The sequence below is a fragment of the Emydura macquarii genome, unplaced genomic scaffold (genome assembly GCF_026122565.2).
Source record: "Emydura macquarii macquarii isolate MOO-44397 ecotype Brisbane River unplaced genomic scaffold, CSIRO-AGI_Emac_v2 contig_2846, whole genome shotgun sequence".
Lineage (NCBI taxonomy): Eukaryota > Metazoa > Chordata > Testudines > Chelidae > Emydura > Emydura macquarii.
In genome coordinates, this window is record NW_027132983.1 from 3,966,677 (window position 1) to 3,990,357 (window position 23,681).

Consider the following 23,681-nt stretch of genomic DNA (forward strand, 5'->3'; position numbering starts at 1 on the left):
CCTCTACTGACTGGAACCCAACCGGCGGCTGGCGCTTCGAACCGCCCGCCCAACGGCCGCTAGGGAGCGGGCGAGACCACCGGGCCGCCGGAGTAGCGCACGGCGCCTTTCCCGCGCCGCACGCTCACAACCTGCTGGGGCGCCGCTCACACGCTCGCTCCTCCGCTCTCTGACTATGCCGCCGCCCCCGACGTTAGTCGGTGGTTTGTTCTCCGCTCGCTGCCCTGAGTAACACCCCCACCCTCCTGCGTTCAGGTCCCCGTGGGTGAGTCCGAGCACCCCCTGCGCCTGCGCGCGAGCCACTGATGTGCGCCACAGACACTCAGCCGGCCAGGAACAGTGAGCTGCAAGGGGTGCTGGTAGCTGCCGGCTACGAACGGGGCTTCGAAGGAAGTAGTGGGGGCTGTGGGCACGAGGAACCTTGTTTTGCAGCGTGTACCGGAAGCGGGGCGGGGAAGGGAATAGAGAGAGGCACAGGCGGAAAGAGTGCGGTGTGGTGCTGGCCAGAGCTGTCTGTGCTGCTGTTCTTCAGCGACTCGGGCGCGCTGCGCTGCGCTGCCTTCCCCAGGTGCTGGACGCGTGCGGTAAGGGAGCCCTACCCACCCTGCCGCGCGCAGGGCCGTGATCTGTGCGCTCCGCCCGGGGAGGTCTCGGCGGCTGGCCGGCTCTCTAGCCCGGAGGTTGGGGCTGCTGCGGGTCTGGGTCCCGCGTTGGGAGGCTCTTTACAGAGACGTTTCGGCAGAGCCGCCGCCGACTGGGAATTAAAGGCGCTGTTTGCCCCCTCTGCTGTTTTCTGGCTGCTGGGGGACACACGAGTATTGTTGCTTCGCCCTGGGGTTTGTGGGGGTCCCCGTCTCAGTCCTTCCCCCGTCCTCTCTGTTTCTTTTCTCCCAGCCTTTCCTCTCAACCCATTCCCCGGCTGATTTTTTTTCCAGGTCAGTTGGCGCAATGTGGCGGGGGAAATGCGGTTAAACTCGTGTAGCTGGAGGCTGTTACATCTGATGCCTGGATAAATGTGTAATTTTCTTACACGTGCCCACATGCCTGTTTTTTCTGACAAAAAATAGTTTGTATTGTTAGTGGCCACGTGTCAAACCTGGGTGGGCTAAGTGCAGTGGACCAGTGATACTCAATGTATTTACCATTGTGGGCTGCATATGCAGCTCTGTGTGTTAGGTGGGCCACATCCACACAATGTATATACTACCTGTATGGCACTGAGGCTGTTACATGGGCCCCAGCTATGTGTTGATTGGGTTGCAAGCAGCCGGTGGGTTGCGAACCACGGCAGTGGACACTACATGACATTGAATGTCAGCAAATCTAACAAATATTTTCTTTTTATCAGTTTTATTTGGTGCATTATTAGCCTAGAAGACCCTTTGATACAAGTTACAGAACTGGTCGTTTTTTCAGGATGTTGAAAAAATAAGATATTTCTTTTGATAATGAGACCATCCACAGGTATATAAGTGGGGGAGGGGGTGTTAAGTATGTTGTTTGGCAGAGATATAAATTTTTCAGAGCACTAGGCATTCTATAACCAAGAGCTGTAGAAAGAAACTTCTCCAATGGGCAGGTTCTTCCATAATTGCTCTTGTCAAGTTTCTTGTGCCATGGAAGTATCTGGTGTTGGCCACTGTCAGAGGAGTCTGGTCTAGATGGACTGTTATCCGATTCATATACTTATATTTAAGCACCTAAATAAAAGTGGCCTTATTTTCAGAGGTATTGAGTATCCACACATAGCACTGTAACTAACATATGGTGCACATAGGTCAGGGGTGGGCAATAATTTTTTCAGAGGGGACACTCCACGAACTCTGCTAAGTTGTTGTGAGCCTGGGCCGCTTCATGTCACATGACCAGAAGCAACTGGCCAAAAGCTGCCTGATGCTCCAGCGTAGCGCTCCTTCATGGTGGGCCAGACAGAAAAGTTAGATGGGCTGGATTTTGCCCACCCCTGCCATAGATGCTTAGCATGTGTAGAAATCAGCTCATGTTCATTTAGGTGCCTAAATATGGATTTAGAGCCTAATTTTAGTTAGTTACCCTAGCACTAATAAATTAATAGCAAAGTCATTTAATACAATATTCGGGTAATTGGTTTGCCATATTCATCTGAAATCTAGCAATTTTCAAGAGAATTAAAAGTAAATTCAGGTATTACATCTGCCCTGAGTCACCTGATGGATTTTGTTTGTTTTTTATTTTTCTTTTGTTTTGCAGTTATATTTTACTATTTTTTCACATGTTTTTCTCTCCACTGTTGTGTGGAAGACATACACAAATGATGGAATTGCCTGATTGACCATGCAGACCATGCAAAATGCTTTCGAATGCACGGTGTAAACAACCTGGAAAGATACTTTTCTTCTATTATTTTTCAATTATGGTAACTTCAGCTGTTAATTAGAACAATGGTGTAAGATACTTAAGTAATTTTCCTTGGTGTTATAAAATAATTGGGCTTTTTCCCACAAAAGGAACAAAGAGAAGTGCTTTCTGATATTATGTCTTTAAACTTACTAAATGTTCTATAAAATGTTTACAATGAACAGGTGGGTCAAATTGATCACCTGCCTAATGATGGTATGCTTATGAAAAAATAACTGTTACAGATACAATCTGTTTAGGAACTAATATGTCAGAAGAATTTATAGTATTATTATTTGTCTTTTTTGGTCACTTGTACCGAGTATCCCTGTGTTAAATCTAATGATCCAGCCAATGCTTTTAATCTAGATTAATTTACCAGTGTGATCATGAGATGCTCTTGTAGTGGACTTTTGTTATTTTAACCTTGTTCTCTCTGTTTGATTTATTCCTATTGTTAAATTAATCATATTCTGTTCTGAATGAGTGTTTTGTCACTGCTTTCACCCACGAGTAACAGCTCCCGAAGAAAATTCCATAGCAGGGGCCAAATCCTAGTGGACCTGTTGAGATAATATGATTGATTAAACAAGGGCTGCTATCACCTGGTAGTCAAGTCAAAAAGTGGACTGAATTATGAGATTCCACTCTGAGAGAAGTGCAGGTTTAGGCCCATCACTTGGAAGTGCTCACAGAGTGACTGAGAGAGAGATCACAAGTGCAGCTCACCCCAGAACCATGAAAATAGTTAATATTGATCTTTTGTTGCCTATTTACAGAAGGATAAAACAGACATCCTAAATGAGAGTCTGACTTCTTAATATGGAGAAGAAACAAGTTTTAAAACGTTTATATGTTGGAGGACTTGGCCATACAGTTTCTGAGGCTGAACTGCAGGAAAGATTCAGCAAGTTTGGAAATGTTACAGATGCAGAAATTGTTACCAGGAAAGATGAACAGGGTAATATTTTCATCTCACCCTTTGGAAGTGCTACTGTTGTTTATCTCAACTTGTGATAGTTTTGAAATGGAAGTTATTTTCTATTTATTTTCATTAAATATCTGTAGAGAACACGTGCTTCAACTTTAAAAATAGAAAACTGCATTTTTATATACAAAAATAACCAAATGTTTCTAATTATTGACCAGGCAACCCTATGAAATCTTTTGCCTATATCAACATCAGCATTTCTGAAGCAGATCTTAAAAAATGTAAGTACACAATTAATGTTATTTTTGCCATTTATTTTAAATCCCTAAAAACTAAGGGTATAACAAATACCTGAACCTATACTTAACTGCTCAGACCCCCATTGAAGTGTAGGACATAGCTTTTTCGTCTTCATCTGTACTTCTTAATTTCCCTCTCCCATTTGCTGTTACATTCTTCAGTTCTATTTAGCTCAGTTATTTTAGGAAGCAGGGTTTATGGAAGATGTTCTTCAAAATAACATTTTATTGAAGTATATGTGTTGTTGCGTAATGGGGTGGAGGCAATGGTCTGTCAGAGTAGCCTGGTGGGTTTTGGGGGGAAAGATGGTGCATATATTAGCTCCTTAGTGAGAATGTTTAGAGAATGTCTTAAAACATATTTTCTTCTCTTTAGTACGTTGATATTTGTATATGACATTAGAATTGACTGGGACTAAAGGGAATAAAAAAGGATGGGTTAAGCAAGGTTTATTTTCATTAAGGAGATCAGTTTTAACCCTTTTGGAATGGAAATACAGATTCCCAATCATTTCTGGTAGTCCGATGAACATTACAAAACTGCAACTCCTGTGTAATCTGCAGTAAACTAACTGAGACTAGGTAAACATAGGCATCTACACCCTAAGACTGGGGTTGATAATGTGCCTTTTGAAAAGGACAAGGAAATCTTCTTTTTAGGGATATGCAATCTATTTAAACGTAATTAAGAATCCCCCTAAAACTTTGTGCTTCCCTTTAATCTCATTAAATGGAATAAGGATTTCCCTCCCCATCTTCATCTCCCAGTATTGCCAATGTGTCTGCCACTGCTTGTAAAATCTATTGGGAAGATAGTGTGGAAAGACTAGATAAAGTGGTGGATAAAGTGTAGATGTATCTGAATTTTTGGATCCTTATTTGAAATGAGCCATTTAATCTTTTAGTGTTCATTAATCACTAGCTAACCTACTGTTAGTCAAAAGAGGGTTTGGATGTTGTAAATAACTTGTCTTTTGCTTTGCACATTAGACCCCAAGCTTGCTCCACTTAATCAACTGAGTAGTCTAATTGGGTGCAGGATCAGTCTCATCATTCTCCAAAACATAAAATATAGCAAAAGGAGACGTGATTTAAAAACATGACTTAAATATTATACATGTAGATAGATAATAGTCATTTTCTCTCTAATGCTTGTTTCCTAGGTATGTCTATTTTAAATAAAACAAGATGGAAAGGTGGAACATTACAAATTGAATTGGCTAAAGAAAGCTTTTTGCATAGGTAATGTTAATGTACAAATGTATGTTGTTACTTGTTGAACTACTTTGACATATGCTGTCAAAATACATATATCAGTTTGCTAGATTTGTGCAAAATACAAATTAACTAGTGTCTGGTTAGTTCGTCCTACCAACTTTAAATGTACATGTCCTGAGTTTTTTTCTTTATATTTATCAAATACTGTATTAAGTAAACTTCTTAACAGCTTGTTTTTAAAAAGACTCTGATTAAAGAACGGTCTCTTATAGTGAACCTGAAAAGCCATTGGATGATGTTGCTTTCACTTCAAATCCAAGTAAATGGGATTTTAACAGACTTAATAAAGAAATAACTTCTAAGAAGATACTCGTTATTGTTTTGTATTTTTTATACATCTGTTATTTTGCTTATTTTGTTTCCTTTTCCTTTTGTAGTTTCCCTTTTCCTGTATGTTCTCCGTTAACTGCTATTTATTTTTCATTGAAACTGATAGCCTGCTAGTATGTCTGGTAGCACAGCCAGTGCAGCATGTGTATCATATATGCTATGTTCATTTTCATTAAATGAATTAGTTGCATGGGCGCTTTGTACCTGGTTTCAGATATTTAACAGGAATTGGCAAAACATATCTTTGATATGCTGCGCATTGGCTCAGAGTGAATAATTGTCTGTAAGTGGGAGAGATCCATCACTAATGATGTCTTTACACACAGACACTTCTTTATTTTTGCTTTTATGTCATGGCAAGCTTAAACCATGCACTACTTGATACAGATTGGCTCAGGAGAGACAAGAAGCAAGGCTGAAGAAGGAAAAGCCACATACAGATGGCAAGGCAAATCTGTTGAAATCACTGAATAAAGCTGGAGTTGTGGATTTTCACATGAAAGCAGTGCCAGGAACAGAAGTACCAGATCATAAGGTATTGTGGGGTATCAGTTCTGCTGAGTTAAGAGAACTGCATCTGGCACCATTTTATTTAGCTTTCTAATAAGCTGCCTTCACACTAAATTTACTTCAGATTTTTATATTTGATTAGAGGAGACAATACATGCAGGGTGACAGAATAGCTATGACTCATACATAATAAACTTTAATTTTATAATCCTTATAAAATGTGAGCATAGACATCAGTGTGTTTTTTAGAATGGGCGAGAGCTGGCAATCTTTACCTGTGTATATTGTCATTTAAAGTTCATGGCAATGTCTAGATTTAACTTTTATAAAACATGTAAACCTTGTGTATGAGCTGCCTTTATAAAATACACTCATTTTGGGCCCTTTGATCAGTAGGTCTATTCACAGTGCTTGGAGTTAAGCATGAGTATAAACCGTTGCAGGATTAAAGCCCATCTTGTAGGGAGAAGATTAAGTTTAAGTGTAACTACTGTTACAGATCAAGGTTTAGGCAAGTAAAGCAAGCATTGATTAAACTAGATGTTTCAAGATTTCCTTTTTTAGTGTTCAGCTTGATTTTGGGATTTTCTGTTTAGCTGCTGTGGGAGTCAAGCCAGATAATGGTTGGTGTCTCTTCAGTAAATTAGATTTATTTATTTATTGGTATCTCCATTATTGTCAGGTTACAGACTGAAAATATTACATTTGAAATGTTCCCTCCTTTCTAGAGAGAAATTAGTTGAGTGGTTTAATACAGAAATGTGACGTACAATAGAACAAAAAGGCTAGCTAGGGGCAGATGTCCTTTTATTAGAATTCCTGTAATTCGAAATACATTTTGTTTTAGGGCTATCTTATTTTCGTTTACTGTGAGATATATATATATATATATATATACACTTAATTCCTATTTTTTCATTGTAATATTATTGTATCTTTCTCTTTCTTACAGGATTGGGTCGTTAGTAAATTTGGCAGAGTTTTACCCATCCTTCACCTTAAGGGTCAACACAAAAGAAAAATATCCTTTCCTAATGCTTGAATAAACATCGAATGACCATAGAAACAGTTCCATTATTCTCTTCATTTGTTTACCATCTTTATTGGGGGAAGAAGATATTTGCATTACAGTCTTCTTGTTACCAATACAAAACAGAGTGCAGTTACTGTCTCTTTCTGCATGGTAGTATAGTGGAGGTAATTAAAATGTTAAGCTTGACAAAGAATGAGTATTTATTGGCTCATAATTAGAATTCCATATCTCTCACTTAACTGTTAAACATTGGTTTCCTTTACATGCTTTTACTCTTTTAAATTGTATTTAATTTTTTAAGGCTTTTATAAAACTTATTTCTAAGTGTCTAATTGCTAATGTAAACTAGGCAAAACTCTCTTCAACACCATTATGGAAAGCATGAGAGTGCAAAAAAACAAGTGGACTCACCTTAAATATGTTTCTGCTAAAAAACAGAAAAATGTTCCTGCTGTGCTTGACTACTTAGTGACTTCCTCCTAAATCTTGCAACAAACTTGCATCAGCTTGATGGATAGCTGTACAAGTTACATGCAGAAAGCATAGCTTTAGAAATAATGATCTGTGATGCATGTGGAGCTGCTATATAATATTCTAAAAATATTTAGATGTAATAATTTTATGAAAACTGTACATGACCTGGTCAGTAAGATGAAGTTATTGTATATTGGGTTATGGGTTCTTCTGTATGAATGTATTGATCTAGCTCAGTGTTTCTCAATTAAATTTGGCCACGGAACCCTTTTGAACTCCATAAATAATTGCGGAACCCCCCAAACTCTTAACAGTCTTCAAATGTCGAAATAAGCAAAGGTTAGCATTTCTCACTTAAATTACACTTACATTGGATACCCTCCACCGGAAAATCCAAGACATCTTCCCTTTTTCGGCGGCGCGGAGAACAGCTGTTCTCGGAACCCTAACAGTGTTCCCGTGGAACACCAATTGAGAAACACTGATCTAGCTTAATAGGGTGTCAGGAAGGAAAAGCAAGCAAGAAAGCAACACAACAGCTGTAGATAACTTATGTCTCAGCAAACACTGATGGGCAATTACAGAACAATGGGGGAAGTTATGAGCTTAGAGGATCCTATATATGAAGACGCAAGCATGTTTTGCCAGGCTAGGAGCCTGGTGATCAAAAGGACACTAAATGGTTAAAAGCCATTCATAGGGGAGAGAGGGTGGGGTCAGTGGCAGAGATGCTCTGTGAAGGAGGTCTGAAGGAGTTGTCTTTTCCAGAGCCAGGGAATGATAAGCCTTAGGGAGATGCAGTTGTGTATACTCTGGTTTATTGGTCTAAGATTTTTTTCTTAAGTGTTTTGTTGTTTTAAAAAACCAAAACTTTGATTAATGGATACCACTGTCATGGCTTCCAAGTGGAAGACAACTACAAGTGGTGAATGTAAATCTGAGGTAGTCACAGAGGACTGCATACCGAGGTCTGGTCTGAGAGTGGGAGAATTCCATGATTCCTCCCCTGTGGAGGAGTGATGGTGTCAGGCTTGAGATCCAATGGGGCTGTGTTCAAAGAAACGATGAGGATTCAGAGGTGCAGTTACCCCAGTCACAGTGACAATATCTCCCTAGAACTTAAGTTGTTACTTGCTGAAAAGTGGAAGTCTAGTTGGTTTTATTTTTATTCTTTAATTCTGACTATAACATAATGAAATATGACCCATCAAAATATTGCCACAACCTTAGAAAGCTGGATCAAGACTTGACTGACACAGTTCCCATATCCAAGCTCACTTGGCAGTTGGAAGGTGGAGATGACAGCATAAGCAAGAAACGACGAGGAGAGTTCCCTGAAATTAAAAAACCACCTAAAAAAATGAGGTTGCAGAGTAGTGAGAATTTAAATAAAACATCTCTGCACCCAAGTTACCAGTTGCAATCAAGAAAAGCAAATTTAACACAAACAAAATTAGTCCAAATGTCAAACTCCAAATCAACTGATCTGTCTAAATTACTTCAGACACCAAATCCTAATAGTATTGACATGAAAGGGAAAGAGTTCTTCCTGGATAAGAGTCTGACTTCTGGTGTTAAGCCTAACAGGAATACAAAGAGCATTTCAAACAGTGATACTGATTCTGAAGAAGAAATCAGGGCAATGATAGAGAAAGAAAAGGAGACACAGAAAGCTAAAACAAATGTCGAGTATGAAAATGATCAGTTGGACGTTGTGGAGGATAATTTTGAGCTAAAATATAACACTCACTGGTCTTTAACTAATCCACATATTGTGAAAAAAGCAAGTAAGGGATATAACAGACAAGGAAAGACTATTGAAAATGACACTGATTATGATTCAGCAGATACAGATGAAATTATTGCTTTGAATAAAACTCCAGATAAAAGCAGAGTGAAGCCTGAAGCTCTAAGAGAATCTGAGCTGGTGAAAATGGGAAGCAAGGATAATGTTAGGAGTGAAACATTCAAAAACAACAAAAGTTTTGATTCTGCAAATGATTCCTTTGTGGTGTTACCAGATAAGTTAAGAGGGGAAAAAAACAAAAAAGCAGTGCATAGAAAAACTGCCAAAGCCAGGGCTTCTGAACTACAGGACAACATTGTTGACAGCCAGTCTGGGTCCACTGGTTTTGATTCAGATCCTGAAGCAAGTGAATCTGAAATTGATTCTGATTATGAAGACATAATGCAAAACTGTTATCGCCTAGATCTTACATTAAATGAGTTAGAAGCATTAGTCACTGCAAGTATTGAATCTTCAGACGGAGATATAGAAGGTAAACAGAGGGATAGTCAGTGCAAAATTAAAGATGATGTTAAAGATGATGACACCAAGGATTGTACAAAGTCTTTTAAAATTGCCTCTACAACTAAAAAATATATTAATCCTGAAGATATAGTTGCTTCCATTTTAGAGGGAGAGGAGAGTGACGATGAGAAGCCAGTGAAAAATACTTCAAGTTTGAAATTTCAGCCTTTCAGAGGAATAGGGTCATTATGTGGAAATGAGAATTTTGAGGAGTTGACCAAGGAAGATTCATGCAGCTGTAAAAGAAAATGTAATCAGAATTCTTCAAGCCTCGTGGATTTGAAAAAGAAATCTTTAGAAGAGGTTTCAAAAGCAAACTGTTCTTGCTATGGTAAACACTCAGCTCCCAGACAATCTAGTAGTTCCATATTATGTCCGCTTGAAGGCAGAAGTGTGAAAAAGAAGCAAAATACTGTCAGCAACCAGCTCAAGATGGTATCAAATTCCCAGTACTCGGAAGGTGGAAGTGAAAAGCCTGTTTACAAACCACATTTGTTAGGAGAGAATAAATACTTGAATTCTCATGCAGAAGATCAAACAGCAAACGGAGGGGACAGTGAGGACTGCACCACAACTAGTATCAGTGGAAGTGAGGAGGAAAGCACTGACACAGACAGCGTTTTATCTGTTGCACCGAAACACATTAAATATGAACTGGGAAGCCCGGAATCTCTTCCTGAGAAACAAAAGAAGGATGCAAGCAGTAAAGGTTCAGTTTCTAAACTTCAGAAAAGTGAGAAAAATAAGAAAAGTCTTCAAGAAAGTAAAGAAGAGCTTTGCATTCCTATTACTATCTCAAGTGTATCAGATGAAAAAGAAAAACAACTGCTGGATAATCAGAAGAGGCTTGCAGCTCTACAAAAGAGACAGAAAGAGAGAGAATTACAGAAGAAACTTATTCAGGGGGCTCTCTTGAACCTGGTAATTATGCTTTCAACTTTTCTCTGAACAGTAAAACAATACTGAAAGAGAACTTGTTTAATAAGTATCTCCAGTATGCATTCTCTAAGATGTTGCTGTGGTTTGAATTGTGTTTGAGAGCAGCACCTATGTTGTTTGCCAGGTAAATTTTTAGGATATGCCTAAAAAGATGTATACTTCTGGGATGTCATGGGATTTTTTCCAGAAAACAAAATAGTTGAATTAATTACATTAATATTGTTGCAAATGTACCCAGGAGTAGCTCCCACAGTATTTAACCAATATTTGACATGTTAAACTTAACAATATCTCTCCTTTTTCAGGATAGCCAGTCAGCAACCAAACATAAGCACATTGTATTTGATTCAGATGGGGAAAGTGAAGCTGAAGTAGAAGAGATGTGTAAGGAAGAAGTGACTACAGGAAATCTGCTTGAAAAAGTAAGTGGCTTAGAAACAAATCCAGCCTAATTTCTGTGGGCATTCACCTACCTAACTCACTAATATATATTCAAAATAGAATGTATCGTACTGAAGAGCAACATCTATTAGTATTTAGTATTTGAGATCATATCTTGATATTTTCTTTGGTATTAATGGACATAAAACATATGGCACAAAATAAGTCATGCATATTAGAATAGGGTTAAAACATGAATTTAGAAATTGAGGACAATACAAATTTTGAAGTATCTTTTTGGAAAGTGAAAAATCAAACACTCTACTAGATTGAAATAATGTTTATAAATTCATTACAGTGCAGTGTTCACAAGATATCACAACTCACAAGCCATAAGAGCAATGGTCAAATTGAGAGCTATACATGTGGTTATGCCAGAACTCAGCTTCCCATTGTTGTCAGCTAAATAAAAGGAAAAAGATTTGGTTTGCCCAATGTTGTGCAGTGAGTAATTGGTGGAGCTGTAAAAAAGACTGGAAATCTGGAGTTCAAGAGTCTATAATCTAACCACTAGCCCCCACTCCATCCCAAATAATTTAACTCAAAAACCAATAAATAATGACACTGAAATGCACAAGCTAGACTCTGCTTCTTAAAATAAGTCAGAATGTCAATCCAGTTATGCATTCCAATTTACTGAGCTTTGTTATGATTCAGTATTGGTTTTGGTAACTGAGTAGAAATGTATTGTATTTTATTGTTTTTTAACTGTAGTGTAAGATTTCGACTGTACATTAGTAAAAATGCATGAACAATAGGCATATTCTTCTATATGCTACATACTAACTGTCTGTGCAGAATGCAGAGCGATTTTTGCTTATTAAGTTGAGCAACTGTGTATCTGCCATGTATCCTTTTCATTGACTACTTATTAAGCGGAGGATAAATTTTAAATTGGCCTTCTTGAGTTTTAAAATGATAAATGGTGTAGAATGAATAAATTCCCTGAGACCTTCTTCAACTTCACTTAACCAATACCTTTTGTAACACAACCTCCCTTTTGAGGTTCCACCATCATGCATTAGGTCAGTAGCTGACAATGCATTTACTGGGAGGGAAATTCTTCTGCCTTGATATCTTTCACTTTTTCCATTTTTAAAGCCTGAAAAGTGATTGGGGTCCCCCCCCCCAGGTGTTTTAAAATTAGGGCCACTGTCAACATAGAATATAAAATATCCTTTCTCCTTCCCACCCATTTGTTTTTCTGACTTCTATTTAGAGGTTACCTTACTACTTTGGGGTCCTTACTCCACATCGTGAGTTATTGTACAGTGGGCCAAATACTGTGTGGGGAGCCATAATTATTCTGGAAGCCTTTGCTTTGAAATTCTTGGCTGCTGATGCTGAGAATGTCACTTATAACTGTATTCCATTTCTCTTGACTTTTATACTTTTCAATTATATTTGTCCAGTAGTTTTCATTGCCTTGCAGATTTCATAACGCAAAGTGAGTCTTTCATAAAGAAAAAGGAAATCTTTGGAGGCTGTTAATTAAAAAATGGTTCTTAAGCTCTTTCCCAGAATAATGTTTTTCAAAACCCAAATTAATTTTTTTATGAAAGCCTAAACAACCACTGTGAAACCTAGAAAATAGCATGTTTATCTGAAATATTGCTTCATAATAAGTATCAAACTGTTCTTATTTAATACATGGATTTGAGAGGGTAAAGTGTTATCTGCATCACCAGTGAATCACCTACATTAATGGCATTTCACAAATATTAAGCAGACATGCAGTTGCAAGAATGCAAAGTGTGTAACTTATAACATAAAATAATATAGAAATCTGAGCTTACTGTATACAGAAATGTTGTGCTCCTGCCGCATTTGAATGACCACAGCTATAAAATAAAATTATCAAGGATTGTCTCAGAACATGTAAATCAGCTGTAACATCTTTTTACAAGGATTCCTAGGTATGGACAGTAGGCTTGAGGCACAATAATTAGTAGAAGTAAATGTGGTATGAGAGAGTGTTGGCTTTCAGATGTACTGGGAAAGTAATGCAAACCAGTGGGTAGTAGTTGATAATGTTCTTAGAACTACTTATTAAAACTGTTTCCTCGGTGTGTTTGCTTTTGTTGTTAAACAATTAAGGAGTTTTCAAGTAAAATTTCTGGGAAGTTGTTTGAGAGCAGCGAGGATGAGCAAGATACTGCAGATGAAGATGACAGATTCCAGATCAAACCCCAGTTTGAAGGCAAAGCTGGTGAGAAGGTCAGTGAACCTATTTAATACTGTCTCCAGTTACTTATTACATAGTCATAACTGAGCACTCTGAACTAACTTGACTAGAATGGTGTTGGCAAAGTTATGGCAATGCTTCTACCAATTGGAAAAAGTCCATTTAAATGTAGAGGAAATAATGTTTTCTCAGTGATGTAACTTCTGTTTCCCACCGCCCACCCTCAACCTGCAGTCAAATGGTAGTTTCAAAAGAGATTTATAGATGATTGTAACAGTGAAAGCTTATGTTACTGCACAACCATGATTCATTTTAAAACTATTTTGCATGTGTGGTTGTTATAAAGCTCCTGGACTGGATACATTCAATCTTTTTGTTTTATCATCGATGTAGCTCATGCATTTACAGTCACGCTTTGGCACAGATGAAAGATTTCGTATGGATGCTCGGTTCCTCGAAAGCGACAGTGAAGAGGAAGGTAAACATTTTCTCTTATTTTCCAATTCTTGCTCTTCTACAGCTATGTATAGCCACAATTAATGTGTAATAATAGAGAAGCATGACAGGTGTAAGTTTTGGAATACTTGTAATTACTCATTACACATTTCTCGTCTTTGGATTTAGCTCAGTGGGAAAGTAATTTAAAGAACACACATATTTAGAGAGAACACACACAAAATATCCTGTAATTTAGAAAACAGACACCTAAAATATTCTGTTTAGCTATTGTAAACAATAGTGTGGGGGTGGGAGGTGTATTTCCTTGTTGGAAGGTCAGAATTTTAAAACATTTATTTCTTAGAGGGAGATATCAAAATACATTTATCTACATCTTTCACAAGATAAGGGGATGACCATTAACCAGAGTAACCTTGCTTATTGCTTTTATATCTCTTGGATATACTTGGATTTTATTCATTTTACAGTACCATGTTATTCAGTAACCACAAGGGAGTGTTTTGTCAGTACAGCTGGTTGAAAATTGCAAAAATATTTTTCTGAAAAGAACAATTTTTGGCAAAAAACATTAGTGTTTTTTTCTATAGCTCCAAAAATGTCCCTTAACAGCTTTAAATGACAATGGCTGGGTAATGATTTAAAATAGAAGATAATCATGAGACAGAAAAGAATTAAATAACATCTTATCTTTCATGTTAAATTGATGCCCATACCTCCTCCTACGCAAAGCTGACCATAACTTCAGAGGGAAAACAAAATGCATTGTTTAAAAAGTTTTAAAATAAAGACGAATGGAGAACGTTGCCCACCCCTTTCAACCTAGAGCTCTTAACTAACTTACCAGTTGCAAAAAATATTGGAAGAATGCTTAATGGAGTAATTTCATAAATGTTCTAATGTTTTTTTCCTAGAAGAGGGAAAGAAAGTGAAGACAGATGAGGAAGAAGAACTTGCTGCTGAGAAAAAAAAAAATCTGGAGATTTTGGGAAGTCTCTTGCAGATCAACCTAGAACATCCTAAATCAAGCAAACTGGGAACAAATACCAAAAAATTTAAGTATGATCCTGGTTTAGCAGAAAAAACCTGAATCTTAAAACTATGATTGTCTGTTTCCTAATTTCTTCTTTGTTTTATCAGCGTACTGAAAACAACTTTCTCCTCCCCGTCTTATCACATGTATAGATGGTCACTCTTGAAATTAGGCTGCCCGTCTCAGTGTGACAATAGATCATATTATTGGTGATAATCATTATTTATATAGTGCCACTGTGCATGAGAATTAATGGGTTAATAAGATGATGATCTCCCTGACCCCAAAGGGCTTAAAATCTACCTTAGTTGTATGCTTCCTTATTTTGTTTTCCTCTCCAAAGAGAGAGACAAACTCAGAATGGCTAATTATACTGACGGTTGTTTGAATAGTGGGTTAATAGACTAGTCTTTGATTTCTGGTGACCAGGATTAAAATTTCTCTGGATCACAAGTGAAAATGAGTTTGAGTCTCCTCCTAGCCTCTAATGGATATTTATCGGCAGCACTCAATTGCTGTCTCTGCTCTTCATTAACGTCCAATTTATTCTTATACAGAAGTGTTTGGTAAAAACTTACTTTCTCATTGGGATGTTTCTTCAGTGTGTTAAGAGTGAACTCTCTTATCTCCACCCCACATGTCCTAACCTTCATTGTCCCAGGAACCTGCAATTTCTAGATACAGTGCATTTAATAATATATTTCAAAAACTGAACTCTTATCTGAATCTTCAATCCATACGCTTGGAAGAGCAATCCATCTGTGGGCTGAATTAGTATAAGAAAGATTATTTTGAATGGTGGTGTGTTGGGGTAAATTGCAAATAGTATATGTTCAGTTCCAGCTTCCATTATTGGCATGTAGCCCTGTTTGGTAGCAATGTCACAATGCTCATTCTACAAGTGTATGAATCTTATTAAGGTTTTTATGTACTTCCTAAAGATTTTCATAACAGATTCAAATGCCTCCTTTTCTGGTATTCTTGATAGCACAGAAATAAATTTTACCTATTTTGTTTGCATTAACTTCTCTGATGGCACAAAATAACAACTTTTAACTTGACAGAGCAAGACAGGTCTGTGTTGGGAACAGAATGTTTGGTTTAATATTTTAGATTGTCTTTAGGCTGGATGGACTATTGCCATCAGGCTATTTTCCTCTGAACTAAAGTTTGGACTTCATTAGCTAGTTTCAGTAACATTTTCAATTTTGAAGGGGGGGGGTGAATATCCAATGTTGGTATATTTGGTAGTTAAGGGAAAATCAGAATCTCTTTAATACCCATAAACTTAGTTAATTTCCAAATAATAGAACATATGTACATATTAAATTATTGTTGCATAAAGAACAACTGGTGGGTGTTTTATGTTGACTATTTTAATAATTTAATGTGAAGAATGCTATATGGAATCTTTTTTTCCTGTTCACAGTACAGACTATAACCTACACTGATCTGCTCTTATAATGCTAATTGATTTTTAATATATTAAAACAAAAATGAGTTTGAATCTGGCTGTGAACACAAGTAAGCTAAGCTGAAAATGTAATGGCACTTGTCAACTAGGTTGTATTTTATTTTAGACATTTAATTACAGTATCTCTAACTTCATGAAGCTCTCTCATTATTCCTCTTATTTATACAGAGATATTAACACCTTACGCTATGACCCCACAAGGCAGGACCATGCAGTTTTTGAAAGGAAAACAGATACTAAAGAAAAAGAAAGGTAATATCTTATCATCTCTTGATAGTTGTAAGACACATTTTCTTACCCTTGAGGGCTGATTTTTGAAAGTAGCTAAGGCCATGAGCCTGTCACTCTCCTTGCTTACTCTGTCCCCTTTTTGTCCCCTTTGCAACTCTCCCCACCTAGTCTAGTAAAATGTAGAATCTATAAAAATTCCTTTTAGTACAGCAATGATGATGCTAGCAATAGATGAGAATTGGCACCAGTCTCTTATGGTCAAACATGAATTTTTCCCTTCTGTAGGTTGTGCTTATCTGTATGAGCTGGAGAGAAGAATAGTTGAAAAATTAGCTCAAATTGATGAGACAGGGATGTAATCCTCTAAAGTTTAGGGCATCCTATTACCAGAAACTGTAATTACTGAGAAAACAGGAATGCAGAGTAGCAAACTACCTGCTAATGGATTCAAATATTTCCTTGGATCAGAAGTCTGTAATTAATACAAATAATCCTCAAAGGTCAGCCAGAAGAAAACCCTGTACCTTTCAAATATTTATCCAGTGCATAATTGTTTATTTTAAATAAATATAATTCCAGTAAAGCTAAAAGAAGGAAGAAAAGGGAGGAGGCAGAGAAATTGCCTGAAGTATCTAAAGAAATATATTATGATGTTGCTGTGGATTTAAAAGAGGTATTTGGATCAACAAAATGTGCAGCTGAAAAAAGTGAAGTAATACCCTGGGACAAACATGATGATATGGAAGAATCAACTCTGGCTGACCAGGATACGTTAAGCCTTAATGTTGGGGGCAATGTAGAAGAAAAATCTCGTAGCTTCACGTTTTCCTTTTTTGGTGATGATATGGACAAGTCAGCTGTGAAAGAAGGTAACAATGCAGGTTTTCGTACTTTTTTTGCTTTTACTGGCATTTATTTGTTTTAACATTTGAATCACTTAATCTATATAATTATAATAATATATTAAGATGACACACCAGGTTGTATGAAATCATCCTTCTGTCAAACAGATTAAACCAAACTCATCGACACAGCTGAACAAAATTTTAAAGCAAATGAAAGTAAATATTTTTATTCCATATCTCATTGATATAAGACACACACACAGTAAATGTAATGTATTATTTTGGAAGTCAGTTTAGTGTGAGGTTGACTTTTAAGACTTTTTAGTGGTAGTGTTAAAGCTGGCCTGGATCCTTCTAGGCTACAGGCTTCATGTATCACTGGCCCAATTTTGCAAAGGATGACTCCAGTGTTGTCAGCATGCATCAGTCCCTGGGGCAGTGTGTACGTCTCCTGAGATACTTACATCTAACCACAGCATGGGTGCTTGTCTAAGAAAAAACATCTAGAGTCCATGAAATATGTATGGTGAATGTTAAGAACCAAGGAAGTTTCTGATTTACTAATATTTGTACACAATAATGTTGATCTTGCGTCATGTTCACTGGAATTATTATACATTTTAAGTCATGATGCATGATATTAATTTCCTGAGAAAAGATTTTTATATCACCGAAGATAATAGACAATAGAATTGAAAACCAAGTATTGTCTAATAATTTTGATTTTTTTGTTTGCCAATCTAGTAGGCAAGATTTTTGATAATTTCTTTTCTATTCACTTAAGTTCTGGATTTCATTGCAACTTCAATTCAAAACAAGTTTTGTTTTAAAAAAAGACAAAGGTTGAACAATCTAGAACAAATACAATTTTATATGTAAAAGACATACAATTAAAGCATATATCTGACTACCTGAGATCCAAAGTGTTAAACCAATTCCCCAATCCTGTAAACACATACACATGTTTAACTTTCCTACCATGAGTGGTCAGTTGGATGATAGTAAAGTTAGGCACATGGATATGTATTTGCAAGAGCCTAATAAACAAATAATGAAATTGACCTATTTAAAGCAAAAATGTTAAGGAAATTAATATTTTTTCTTTAGTTACGAAGTCAAGAAAAACATTAAATAACTTCCCTTAAGTTGTTCCTTTTGACTGTGTAGGAAACTAGAACAAAATATCTGAAAGGTGAACTGAAATATTAGGTGTTAAACTATGCAGTGCCCTTTTCGATGCTGCAGTTCAAATCTTAAAGCCATGATATAGAAAGTGAAGATGGAAAAGAGTTATTAGGTGATGTAGTCCAGGAGTTCTCAAACTTTTAATTCCATTTGTCTTGTAGACTACTTTCCCTTTCATTTGCAGTTACATGTTGTTGATTATTTATATTACCAAAGTGCCTAGTAGCCTTACTCATGGACCAGGACCCCCAAAAAGACATCCCCATTACTTCTACCACAATAACTTTCGTGGAAAAATTAAGCTTTGTATTTTCAAGTATTTGAATAAGAATTACAAGGTGGAAACCAAAAGTTTCAGTCATGTGACCAGCCAGCTGTCTGAAGCCCAACTGTGGACTGTCATTTGAGGACAGTTTATGTAGCCATTCTTCTGCCAGTACAGGGTTGTTCCCTACAGGATAACTCTCTGACACTTCATACGTCAGAGGATTTTGTTTGTGTCTTGCCTTTACTGTTCCAGAGGGGTAGCTCTGTTAGTTTGTATACAGCAAAAACAACGAGAGTCCTGTAGCACTTTAAAGACTAACAAATTTCTGCAGGCATAAGCTTTCGTGGGCTGCAACCCACTTCGTCGGATGCCTTTACTGTGTTGACCATGGGTGGGCAGTTCACACTGTCTCATCTGCATGTAAAGAATTGCTTATTTACTTAGACTCGGTCATTGTGCTGAGAGTGGTTCATGACTGGGAGTGCCAACCTCAGGACAGACTGTCAAAAAGCAGGGCAGACACCCCACACTGGTGGTATATTCTATCATTAGATTTCACCAACCCAGTAATGAATGTGATCTACTGGATCACTGTAACAGTCCCTACCATGGAGTCATAGATAGACTGTAGTCCCCTTGGGCACTATCTTGCCACCCAGGCATGCTGGATGTAGTGATAAATGGTGACTTAAACCAAAAATCACAAAATATTCAGGTTGCTTCCAGTTCCAAGAGACCAGTCTCTTACCCCAGATCAATTTGTACCTTAGATATCACACCAAAGACAATGTGGTAGCCATTCCTATAGTAAACTAACTAAGGATTTATTAACTAAGAAGAAGAAATGAGTCATTTACAGGTGAAAGCAGGCAACACATAAGCACAGATGAGTTACAGGCTATGATTCCAAAAGGTGACAGATGTAATCATCTCTCCACTGAATGTCTTTTAGGGCTAACCCAGGTTGACCCTCAGGATCTTTGCATTTTGTTTCTTAGTTCCAGTCCTTGTAAGAGTTCAAACAGCAAAGAGAGAATCATTTCTTCTTGTGAGCATCTGTGTATACCCTTCTCCTGGAGTTCAAACCAATGGGATGCAAGCTCCTGCACGTAACTTCTTTATGGGTGGATGGGGCAACCAACTAAAGTTTTTTGTCCTACAATGGCCCATTTAATCTTGATAGTCCTTCTTGGTGGGTGGCTGCCTAGGTTCACAAGTTCAGAACAAGCATTTTACAATTATAAAGCAAAACCTTCATATTTCCTTATAGCATGGGATACAGACCTTACAAGTAAGATTAATGCATGCAGCTATTTCCAAGCATTTTATAGAAGCTAAACGTATTTTTACCTTGAACAATATTAACATACAGGTGAGCTGGTCTACCAGCATCACAATCTGCATGTAAAGAATTGCTTTCTACTTGAAATTGGTCATGGTGCTGTTAGTTTAAGGTAGTGTATTGTATCATACAGGGAAACCAGTTGGATTCTTGTCCTCTTCTCTTCTTGGACAGATGAACAAAGGCTGAGAATGCTACCTAGGCACTATACTTATCCTCAGTATACTTAATGACAATCCTATTGCCAATAAGGAATAACACTGACTGACTCCTAAGGGGATCAGCTGTTCTCTACTTAAGCCAAAATGATACTGACTGTAGACTTTGAGGAGGGAAATGTATAGCATAGAAAGATACGGGAAGATCTGCATCTGCACTACTAGCCTTCTGAAAGCACAAAAAGTGTCCTTTCCAAATCAGATATTTCACACTTATCTAAACAGAAGTTTCACTTTGTAGTCAGGGAAATTACCAGATTTTTTTGATGGTGGTATTGCAGAGCCCTACGTAATTGAAACAATAAGACCTGCAAGAGTAGCATGGCAAGAGGATCCACGTTTCCAGGACAGCAGCTCTGAGGAAGATGATGAGCCAGAAGCCTCTGAGAGTGAAAACTGCAAAGAAATGTAAATCTGATTTATATTTTGTGGCTATTAAGTACTTACTGATTATCAGGATTTGTGTAGCAATTAGGAATCCTTTCATTTGGTATCTCCCACTTCCCCCCAGCATCTGAAGCCTCACTCTGGGAAAACAGAATTCCTTACTGCCCACCAGACAAGTTGCTGCCCTACATTTAAAATTCCCAGGTGCACTGACTGACCAGTCATTTGACTGAGGCTGAAAGTGAAAATTGGCATGTAAATGCTGCTGAAAACCTCACACACATTTCAACTTAACATTAAAAGATAACTCATTTTTGACTGCACACATATTTTGGGTAGTACTTTCTTGTCCAATAGTCAGATTTACATGGAAGTTATTGGTGAGCAAGTCCCCTTATTACAAAAAAACCCCATAACTTTAGTATTACTGCTAGAAATTACAGTGTTAAATCTTTTTCATGTGTAGCATTTCTGTTATAAAGCAATGCAGCTTTAAAATACGTAAGTATTTAGAACATAATTTGCCTTTCATGGAGGATGATCTTTGACACTTGGATTGGGATAATACTGTTTGTTCTTCTGTCTGAGACTAAAATTTCTGTATCTTTCCAGGTGTCAGTCTTCACCACAAATGAAGGCCTGTAGATTTTTCTTCTTCTCCAAAGATGATGAAAGATTAAGAGGTACAATTGAACTAATCCACATTTTTCCTACAAGGATGATGGAATTTAACAGAGGAATTGTAACAAATAAAATTAGTATAATATTTAATTCACCTGGGGTGGTATAAGAATTAATTAGAATGTTTCAGTGCTTTGTAAATGTAAAGTGCTATGTTAAAAGCTACACATTCAGAACTGTAAAACCAGCCATCTGCTTGAGGATCAATTGCAAGGCTCTCCTCCTTATGCAAGCCTTATCAGAGAAAAAAAGTTAAGTTTGCTTTTTTGGAAGGACTGAGTAATGTGGAGTTTCCATTGTCTTGGAACATTTTGGGGTTTTTTTTTTAAATGTATGGTTAATGCGCCTCCATGGTTTGGTAGGTGCATTATAAATAAAACTGCTAGAAGCAGGGTTTAAGGTGAATCAGTCTAGAAAAGCAGACCAATTTCACCAATTGTTTGTTATTAAAATTTGAGCTAAAACAATGTGTTCCTTTTACATTCAAAATAGCTTGTCCTGGTTTTGTTTTGTAAGCTGATTTTTAGTTGCTTGACTATAGTTACTCCATTTTTGCAGCTTCTTTGTTTATAAGGCAAGGCCGTTCCACTCTGTGCACAGATCATGGAAAGTTCTTAGGAATGCAGAAGGAGATAAGCCTTGGCTGAATTCAGCAAGCTATGCAACCTTGATAGATAATTTGTAGTTAGCTGCAAAACATCTGTAAAAGTATTTTATAAATAATGTATGCCAAATAATATAGACCAATAGTTATGGAGAAAATAGGTTTGTGCCCTTGTAAGGGGGATATGTATGGTCTTGTCATGAATGTTTAAGTAGCAATAAGGTATAAAACTGTCTTTAATCCTTTGTTCGGGGTCTTTTTCCACTGTCCACTTGTGGGCTTGGGAATTGACCTTCTGCAGAATAAACTCTTTTGGAGACTGTCCAGCCTGAAATCCTGTGTGGGTCTCTTATCGGTGCAGGGTAACGAACCACACTTGAAATCTTTTTCCAACAATTTCCATACAAAAATTCAAATTAATTTATAATGTTACTACAGTTTTTTGGTTTTTTTTCAAATTAAAGCTTACAAGAAAGAAAACCATTAAGTTGTGTTTAACCTTGCTCAAAGTTGTTCTGATGCCTTTCTTATGTAGATGGTCCTACGCTGTTCTGCAGATCATCAAACCTCAACAAAGAAAAAGATAATTGGGAAAACAGACGTAGATTGTTACTTGAGGTGAGTGATTAAAATTGTAATTCAGTAACAATTGTTGAGGGAACTCATTTGGGGAGGGGGGGCTGCTTGTGAAAAGAAGTGGCTTATTTTGTTCATTTTAATAAAAATGAATTATTTAGACTTCCTTTCAGACTTTTTATTTAGACATTTAGATGCTCTTTGTATGATATTAGGACAATGAATTTTGTAAAATAAAAATTAACTATCTATCTGTATAATAGATACAATTTGTGTTTGATTCCAGTCACTTAAACTATTGATTCCTTATGTGTACTAGAGCTGGCTAATTTCTTTTAAATATAAAAATAAAGCAGGTTTAAAAGAGTAATTTGTGAGTTTATAAAACTTCATTTAGTGCCATTTAATATGTTAATATTTCCAGGAATGCCGGAAGAAACATAAGGATGCAAGAAGAAAAGTTAAAGCAAAACAATAAGTTTGACAGTGCTAGCCAGCAATGTTTCTTGATAACTCTGTGTAGAATTACAGCAAATGGAAATGTCTGGCTTCAAACTTGTGGTCTTTCAAAGGTTTAACAAAAATATTGCAGTTGAATGGAAAATAAATTTAGAAACTTCACATTTAAACAGTTGTCGAGATAACAGGTCTGTAAATATGCCCATTTTTATACTATTTGTAATATTTTTTTTCCTGAAAATTGCTTTAAATGTAACATTGCTGCTTTATCAGAAACTCATAATGTTCAATGCAATGTAGTATGTATTTGGTTGTATGTTCTTTGAGTCGGGTCCTGCAAGGGGCTGAGGATCTGCAGCTGTGACTGAAGTGGATGGGAGTTGAAAGCATTCAGCTCTTAACATAGAGGTTCTCAGTGCCTTGTAGGACTGATGTTCTGAGTTTAGCAAGATAGAGAGCTTTCTTTAAGATTTATTTGCAAATATTCAAAATATTTACTGTAATTACCAAAGTAAAAAATTGTACAGGAAGTTCATGAAAATGTAAAAATAACTGGAAAGATTTACCATATATAAAGTCTTACAGTTGAATAAACCTTTTGACAACTTTTGGTGGGATTGTTTGTTTGTTGTGATAATATCATATACAAATTTATATTCATACAGTTATATAGAACACAGACTTTTAAGAACCATGGCAATATATGTGGTTTAGTAAAAGTAGTGGTTGCTTTTTAGGAATCTCAAATTGCCATTAGGAATCTAATTCATTTAATTAAGTGAAAATTGAGACATGTAATGTCCTTGTGATCTGAC

At 37.0% G+C, this 23,681-nt stretch overlaps 1 protein-coding gene across 4 annotated transcripts; it reads left to right on the plus strand.

Annotated features, from left to right (window-relative positions):
• The first annotated feature begins 240 nt into the window (after positions 1-240).
• On the plus strand, positions 241-23,475 carry NOL8 (nucleolar protein 8). 4 transcript variants are annotated; one of them, XM_067568082.1, is made up of 18 exons: positions 241-584; positions 1,349-2,395; positions 3,156-3,337; positions 3,526-3,588; positions 4,770-4,848; positions 5,602-5,749; positions 6,677-6,745; positions 8,421-10,463; positions 10,787-10,903; positions 13,020-13,139; positions 13,501-13,585; positions 14,478-14,622; positions 16,239-16,322; positions 16,881-17,170; positions 20,441-20,567; positions 21,159-21,229; positions 22,367-22,449; positions 22,832-23,475. In XM_067568082.1, the coding sequence occupies exons 3-18, from the start codon at positions 3,199-3,201 to the stop codon at positions 22,883-22,885; spliced, it is 3,717 nt and encodes a 1,238-aa protein (XP_067424183.1). In that variant the 5' UTR covers positions 241-584; positions 1,349-2,395; positions 3,156-3,198; the 3' UTR covers positions 22,886-23,475. The 4 variants fall into 4 exon arrangements, with proteins under 4 accessions (XP_067424183.1, XP_067424184.1, XP_067424185.1 ...); XM_067568083.1 differs by having other exon boundaries at positions 2,230-2,395; XM_067568084.1 differs by lacking the exon at positions 1,349-2,395.
• The last annotated feature ends 206 nt before the right edge of the window (positions 23,476-23,681 follow it).

Coding starts and splice junctions, on each gene's coding strand:
- NOL8 (XM_067568082.1), top strand. CDS start 3,199: ATGGAGAAGAAACAAGTTTTAAAACGTTTATATGTTGGAGGACTTGGC. Junction 3,338..3,525: donor TACCAGGAAAGATGAACAGG/GTAATATTTTCA, acceptor ATTATTGACCAG/GCAACCCTATGAAATCTTTT. Junction 21,230..22,366: donor AGATGATGAAAGATTAAGAG/GTACAATTGAAC, acceptor TTTCTTATGTAG/ATGGTCCTACGCTGTTCTGC.